Source organism: Erithacus rubecula (assembly GCF_903797595.1).
Source record: "Erithacus rubecula genome assembly, contig: SUPER_Z_unloc_2, whole genome shotgun sequence".
Taxonomy (NCBI): Eukaryota; Metazoa; Chordata; class Aves; order Passeriformes; family Muscicapidae; genus Erithacus; species Erithacus rubecula.
Genome location: NW_027635860.1, coordinates 4,757,469 through 4,765,973, shown reverse-complemented (window position 1 = coordinate 4,765,973; position 8,505 = coordinate 4,757,469). Strand labels below are relative to the sequence as shown.

General features: G+C 37.4%; 1 protein-coding gene across 1 annotated transcript in view; it reads right to left on the bottom strand.

Annotated features, from left to right (window-relative positions):
* Positions 1-4,636, bottom strand: part of LOC306814757 (contactin-associated protein-like 4) — a gene marked incomplete at both ends in the record, with an annotated part of 60,491 nt that extends 55,855 nt beyond the window's left edge. Inside the window, one exon of the mRNA XM_079331136.1 lies at positions 4,540-4,636. Coding sequence (XP_079187262.1) covers positions 4,540-4,636 — 97 coding nt within the window. The remainder of the gene's footprint in view (positions 1-4,539) is intronic.
* Positions 4,637-8,505: the final 3,869 nt, after the last annotated feature.

Sequence of the window (8,505 nt, the reverse complement as noted above, 5' to 3'; positions counted from 1 at the left end):
AGAAAAAAGAGAAAAGAAAGAAAGAAAGAAAGAAAGAAAGAAAGAAAGAAAGAAAGAAAGAAAGAAAGAAAGAAAGAAAGAAGAATGGCCATGTCTGAATATTTATGAAGCTATGAGGAAGTTAGTGCTTCCTTTGGACCTTTTGACTGACATTTAATCAAAATACAGTATGTCCTAACCTACACAGCAAATATAATAAATAATTAACATATAACCTACTTCACTTTCTTCTTGTGGTTGATTCTATCATCATTCTATCTCTGAGAATGTCATTATCTGTCTTTCACTTTCCTCCAACCATGACTTAGCCAATCATGACCAACTTCACTCCATCCATCCGGCTGACCGGGCTCAGGGACAAGTATATTCCTGGGAATTTTAAAGCCTAGAGTAATGGGATGTGAATTGTTGATTATACTCAGTGCAATCCAAGGTTTTTCTGTGAATTCTAAGCCTTTAAAGTCTGAAAAAGAGATTGATAGATTTTTCTTCTGGTATTAGTTTAGATTTCATGTTGATGTAAGTTTTTGATGTTACTGTACAAACAACATGCCAAATATACCAGCGATGTCTGTAATGTTTTATTCATGTAAATAATTGCCCAGAGATGGCCTGATCTCTGATGAGAGCTCCATTGCTCTCTCATAGCAGAGACAGATGATAATAAACAGAAAATAAATATTAATGAGGTTAAAAGAAAATTAAGGAAGTGACTACTTTCTCCTCCCCTCCAGTTCACATCAACCACAAAGTAACAGTAAAAGAATTACATTTTAATTTATATTGTTTTTGATAAACAGCACTTAAGTTTATTTTTAATATGATTCTGTATAATTGTCAGTGAGTCTACGGAACTGTTTAGTACCAATGATTAACATCAGAATGGTATTCATTTCAAAATTAATATCCACTGTTTTCCTTGTAGCAAGTAATCCCTTCCCAGGGGATAATACTTGTACAATGACTTGCATCTGATGGAATAATCATGGCATGTGTTCACTCAGTCCTCTATTTGAAAACTTCAGTTTCATTAATAGTCATTCTCAGTCAGTTTTAGAGAGACCTCTAACTTAGCATTAATGAGAAATTCCTTTATATAAAATAAAATCAACAGCAATCATAGAAGCAGTAGTAGAAATAATAATAATAATAAACATTTATGTGCTTGTAGAAATTGTGATCATCATAGTACACATGAGAATATCTGAATTCACAAAACCTTCTGTAAAACTGGGGAGTTTTAACAGAGGTGTAGGTATGCAGAAGTGAGGATTTTAATGGAAACTCCCCAATTCCTCTTTATTTCCATCCACTGTAACAATTTCCCTTAATAACTTTCAGTCACAGCTGACTTGATGTGTATAGAAGGTTTAATTATGTTTTCTGCAACACTTAAGTTTTAGAGAGTTTAAAAAAAAAAAAAAACAAACCTGCACCTACTGGAGTACCAATTTCTGGCAGGTTCTCAAGTGATGATTTAGTAACTTGCTGATTTACAACAGCAGAGACAGTTACCAATAAAATAAAAATGTCTCGTAGATCCAGTGGAAAAAACTTACAGCGGTACTTGCTTTGCAGGTAATCTTCCATTTCAATCTTCCATTGAAAACTCACACTTGACCTTATACAATTACTAAGGCTGCGCACTTCAAACTTCTTTCAACTACACTAGAAGTGAAATTCTTTGGGAGGAAGAAAGTATCAGAAAGCTCAAAGCAGCACTAATACAGAACTTTTAAAATATTTGAAATTCAGCACCAATTATTACTTGTCTTGGTTGGAAGTGTCAGTGTTAATTTTCAGAGGAACAAACAAACCACAAAACAAGACCCTAGAAATAAAATGTCATGTTTTAGATTGCAAGGTCTATTAGCTCCCAACAACCTAAGAACTTCAAAATCATTTTACTCAAAAGAGGAATATTGCAATTTCTTTAAGACAAATACATCAATTTTTGATCTAAGAAATTTTCTTTGGACAAGTGACTTAGTAATATTACCAATGATGCTTCAAGATGACATTTAGTCTTTTCTTACTGGCCACTGGCTTTAAAGTCAAAGCAAAACTAAAGTATTCAGGATCTATTTCTTAAAAAAAGAAACATAAATTAAAACAAGAAAGATACATTAATATAGAGGAAAAATTAAAGACCTAGCATATTGTCTTTAATGACTGGCAGCCTACTGAAAAATCTAGCCATCAAAATTCATTCAAGAAAACCAAACTTTTCCTAGTGTTGTAAATGTGTTTAAGTACATTAATGCCAATAGTAGGAGCACCTACTGAAAAGGATTTCAATTCCTGGTTAACATCACAAGAAGAAAGGAGCAAAGTAAGTTCAGGTAGGTAGGTAATGGCTCCTGCATGGATCCACCATAATCAGTAATTTTGAAAAACCTTTTCTCCTAAGGTAATTTTTTAAATTGTTACACACTAATGAAATTCATACCACAATACTTCTGATGTAAACTGTCACTTCCAAAACAAACTACCTCCCCTACAGAAATTTTCATCTTCAAAAAAATATATAAAGGGGTTTTTTTTCCAGATTAGATATTGAAAATGAACAATATGTTTTAGACTGGCCAAGTTCTCTTCATAGTTTATTGTTCATTGTTTAATTTAAATAATTTAATTTATTCTTCCCTTAATAATATCTTGCCTGTAGCATGGGCAGAGTGCTTGCATTTTCAATTCAGATGAATGTTTTGACATAGTAGGTAGGATTTCTATCTAAATAAAAATACTTTACATTTATAAATTGTAGAATATCTGTTCATTCAATTCAACTGTTTGACACAGGATTTTGCCCTGTTTTTGAGGTGTGTGTGAGCGAGACAGTAGTTTATACGTGATTTGTTTTATCCTTCAGAATTCTATACTGGAAAGAAGCTTGAGCCTCTTCCTCAAACCTTGCTTCCTAAATTGTAAGAGTGACCTCTAGTGCTTTACTGCTTTGCTGTGTGATTCAAGTCTTTTTTTGCAATGGTTTTAATATGCCTCCCTGTAAGCAACTGATTTAGTTTCGTGCATAGTGCCAAATGCTATTAATGTGCAATTCAATTATCATGGTCTTGTGAAAATGGATGTATTCATAAACTGTACAATGCAGAATGATGAAGAGAATTAAAGCTGTGACTGGATTGCAGCAGGGTGTTTAGCAAGGGGAACTTAGTATTCATGTTTAGGGCTACACTATGCACTTGAGTATCAAATGAGATATCATTACTGAATGACAGCACAAGATCATTTTGGTGCTGCAGTGTGAATGTCTGGCTCATGGGAGCATGTTTAGTTTACAAACCATCCATATGCAAAACCCAAGGCTATAGATCCATTGAGCACTTCAAACTTCTCTGCCATTGCTCAAATGTTTCTAGGGAGCTGTCCCCTGTCGCTGGGTTGTAAGGTTATTCCTGAACATTCCTCACTGCTTTGGCATGCACTTTCTTCCCACAGAAGCATTACTTCAGCCCTTCCCATTCCTGTGATGCACAACCAGTGCCTTAACAGGAAGGGGGGAAAATATGTTCAGTTCAGGTTATGAGCATCTGGCATTTAAGCTACTGCACTACAACAAAACACAAAATGAAATCCTTCAGCTTTTCGAAGCTGAATCAAATGGAACAAGAATAACTCAGTTCTAATACTGAATCATAAAAGCCCTAAAAATTAATTTCTTAGCAAGTTTTTTTTGTTTCTTAATTTAAAGATAATTAACCTAATTCAACACTGGAAACAGAGATTTTCAGATACAGATATATATGTGTGTCTATCTACCTATCTATCTAGATATCTATCTATCTATCTATTTATCTATCTATCCAGATATATATATATATATATATATGTATGTATCTGATTTGCCTCCTAGAGAGTAGATTGTCCTTAAAACTGTAATAATGGTCTTTATATTGGGATACCACTTTACTGGCTAACTCATTTTAGAAAAACCAACTTTCTATTGTAACTGTTAGCATTCTCTTCTGTAGTCATGCATGAACAATACTCCCTAAGCAATCAATGCAGAGACCTTAAAGTCTTGCTATCCACATTTTCCCATTTCTACTGCTTTTGAGCTGCGCTGTGACTGCCATTTAAGTTGAGTGCCAGCTTAATCCAGGATATGCAGATATCAGCTTTCAAAATTTTCAAATGCTAAAACCCACTACACAATAGAAGCATTGCACAATAGAAGTCTGCCAGTAATATCCTTGTAAGACAGAATTCCTTGGAAAATACTGCATTTAAAAAGAGAAAAGAAAAAATCAAAATACAGCTGAACATGCATCCCTTAGCAAAATGCTGCTTTCAAATACTATAATACAGCAAGATTTATAAACAACATTCTGTAAGTAGACTCATGACAAAAATCTATAGAAGAGTTTAGAACATTTTCAGGCTAGCAGTTTGCTGTCATAATTTCAAGGCATAAGTGTTTGTTTCAAAAATTATATTTATTCTAAATTAAAAAAAAAAAAAATCCTAGAAGTTTTCAACACACTCTGGATTGAGTTTTAAATCATATGCAATACTTACATTTATTCCCTGCCACTGTCATGAGCTGGTGATGAACAGACAGGAGAAAGAGCAGTTTCAAGAATATTTCAGTGACAGAATCCATGTTCACATTCATTGAGGCACCCAAAAGAACCGGAGTATTCGGAGACAGCTGTGCTGTACTTCAGTTCTGCTCCTGCCTCTTTCCCACCGCCTCTCTCCGCCTCTTTTTTGCAGAGCTTCCCAGGCCAGACACCTCAGCCAAACGCGCTCCGCATCTCCTGGCACACGCAGCCCACCTCCGGATCTGCTTCTCAGCCTGGCAGCAGCGAGCCCTGGGCAGGAGCGAGCTCTCCCCGCCGCTGCCACAGAGGCACTCGGGGCGGCGCGGGCAGCCCGCCCGGCTCCCTCTCTCTCCCTCTCTCTCCCTCTCTCTCCCTCTCTCTCCCTCTCTCTCCCTCTCTCTCTCTCTCTCTCTCTCTCTCTCTGTCTGTCTCTATCTCTCCCTCTCTCTCTCTTCGCTGCCGGCGCGGCGCTGGGCACCCCTGGCGGCGGCAGGTGGGAGCCGGGCGGCCGGGGGGCGGCGCCGGGCGCGGAGCGCGGAGCGGGCTCTGCCCGCCCTGCCCGTCTCTGCCGTGCTCTGCCCGTGCTCTGCCCACCCTGCCGGGGCTCTGCCCTCGCTCTATCCGCACTCTATCCGCGCCCTGCCCGGGCTCTGCCCGTGCTCTGCCCGCGCTCTATCCGCGCTTTGCCCGTCTCTGCGCGCCCTGTCCAGGCTCTGCCCCTGCTCTACCCGCGCTCTACCCGCCCTGCCTGCTCTGTATCCCAGCTTTGCCCGTGCTCTATCCGCTCTCTGCCCGTCTCTGTCCGCTCTGCCCGCGCTCTATCCGCGCCCTGCCTCGTTCTGTGCGCTCTCCCCGCGCCCAGGCATCTCTGGCTCTGCCTGCTTTCCCGGCTTGGTAATTTTTTCTCTCTTTCTTAATTTTTTTTTTTTTTTTTTTTTTCTTCTCGCGCTCTCTCTCTCTCTTTTTTTTTTTTTTTTTTTTTTTTTTTTTTTTTTTTTTTCTCTTTTTCTTTTTTTCAGCTGCAAAAGCGTTGCAAGTTCTGCTCTCTTAAAGGAAAGCGATTTGCCTGTAGGAGAGAGCCTAAGCCTGCGAATAAAATGAGAGCTGCCTTTACTTGAGAAGTGAGTGATTGACTGCCCCTCAGAAAAAGGCACCGCCACTGTCCCTGGAGGGCTTTATTGCTATTAATGCTGGCATTAAAGAATTGCATTCTCAACTCCTAAGAGTAAACACTTAAACATAACAAACATACAATTGCACCTGGCTTTCCCAAAATACTTTAGCCCCCAGATACCACATAGAGCATTTTGCTTTTTATACTTTCAACAGAGGGAAAGCTGTCTTTAAGCTGCCCCTTTGCTTGCACTTGGGAAATAGCTTCATTTGAGAAAGGGCTTCAGAAGAATTTTAGGTCACTATGTTCTAACTATATCCTAAAAGTGTGTGGTTTTGGTTTGAGGTTTTGTTTGGTGCTTGGTTTTTTTTTGTTTTTTTTTTTTTTTGTTTTTTTTTTTGCAAAATAAGTTGAATTACTGTATATGCTAACCCTAGAGATGTTATTTCTCAAGTGTGAGAAGTTTACCTGTGTATTAGCCAACTGATGACATTAGCAAGGGTACAAGTTTCATTAAAGGACCACATCAGTGGCCCCATCACTGCTGTTTTTGCAGTATTTATATTGTATGTATTGACTACCTATATTTTGGCAGAAATTACTATGACAATACACAACAAAGCTGAGTGCCTTGTGACTGTGAGGTGTATAAAGAGCAGACTTATCATTTGTATATTCAGCCCAGTGGTCCAAACTTTGTCTTCCTACTTGATGTGACCTATCTCACAGCTCCTATATACCAAAGGGATTTTCCATCCTAAGTGATGCTGCTGTCTGTGGGCTAGACACTAAGGCACAGTGTTGCTGAGTGTCCCTCTTCCATGTTGCAGAGGCTGCAGAATTTTCTCCTAATTGCCATGTAGAACTGTTTGGTGTCAGGAATAACAGTGGCATAGAGATGAAACATGAACTGAGCTCCCGAAGCTTCTGAATTTTTGTTGATTATTTAAATCAGTTTCTTCACCCCTTGAAGGATGGTCTTATTATGCTCTTATCTTCAGAAGTAAGAGTGAAATGTGTTCGGTTTCATGCTACTTAAACCAGATTGTGTTAGGTGTTGCAAAAATGCATTTCAGCTCAGCCAAAACAGTTTAAAAAATTGAAGGGTGATTAATGCGGGTTTTGTTACATTCTTTTAAAAACAGCAAATCAGCACAATTAAGAAAAAAAAGGCCTATTTCTAAATTGCTATATTGAGTAGAAAGTTTCAAGTGAAGTTAATATTCTATTATGTAGCTGGCCTTCCACTTCTCCATGTCAATTTTTATTTGAATGAAAATGAGTGGAGAAACTGTATTAAAGATTATGTGAATCATAACTTGCCTTCCAGCTCTCCTAAATCATCTTTTAAATTCTACATTCTGTTTCCAGAGTTTAGTACAACCATAGAGTCACTTGTCCAGAAGCTGGATTTCTTTGCTATATAGTTCCTTGAGTTAATATTGACCTTCTAACTAAATTAATATGAGCATAAAAATGTTCCATGTGCTGCATCCCATCTCTAAAGAATATCCCATGAGATGGTCCTTGACTCTGTAGCTAGACAAAATTTCATGCTTAAAAATAGGACAAATATCACATAAAATCTTGGCAAGGACTTTCAATGTAATGATGTTCTTTAGGATTAGCTCTAAGATCCCCAGGGCTTTGAATCAGGAAGAATTATTATTCTGGTAATGTAATGCAAATTCAGTGAAAAGGCCAATGCCATTGTGGGTAAATATTTGTCTTATAAAATAGCTTACAGTCACCAAAAAGGAACATCTAGCAGACAAAGGTCATAGGATTTTCCACCTTTTTCTTTTCTCTTTTTTTTTTTTAATTTTTTTTTAAATTATTTTTTAACTGAATTGCATGCAAATATACACATGGATATAGTGTACTTCTATAATTATGGAAAAGCCAGTCCTAGAATGAAATGGTATGCACAAACATGTACATATGTCTCTGTTTGACAGACAGAATTGCAGGAGTCTATACAGTATTTATCTGTAATATCAAGATAATCATCTATTTATCCAGGGATGAATCTATGGTATCTGGCACTGGTAAAGTGCATAAAATAGCACAGCTTGACTCACACAGAATATTGCAGCCTCCTCTTTGCTTCTGTATCATGTCTTCCTGCTGAATCCATGAAATATTTCTGCTCACATAATCTTATCTCATTTGCCATTTCTCTTCCATACAGTGTCCAGATTCTTCACTAACTTCTGAGTTCCTCTTTGTGGAACCCAGACAAGCCTCTTTTCCTACTGTAATTTTTAAATTTCCCCCACTCTTCCAGTGTTTTGCTTTTCTTCTCATATCCTGCTTTTGAAACTTACCCCAAACAACTTACTTGTTTTATTTGTCATTGAAATGTAGCATTATGATCACTTGATAGAGAATCCTTCACAGCTGACCTTCGTCTATTTGTTCTTTAGAAAGAGTGGAAGTTTCCTAGAAGAACTGTGTTTTGTTACAAATTAATCCTTACAGCTAAAACATATGCAAAATTCAGTTGTTCAAAATTGAATTAGTTGATCTGGGTATAGCCAGCCTTCATTTAAAAATGAAGGATGTTATAGTAAAGTCCTTTTTCTTAGCACACAAAAACTAATTTAAAAATTATTTACACTGTGGCATTTTGTCTATAAAGAAGAAACACTTTTAAATTCATGCTAAGAATAGTCGTGGTACTATTATGATCTGCTTATAAATTGTAAATCAGTTTTTAAAAGGACAGTTATAAACACTTTCTTCTGCTTCTGGTACAAAATCCACTTTACTAAGGACAGTTGTTTTCAGTGTATCACAGTTATTCTATACTACACATTATTTATT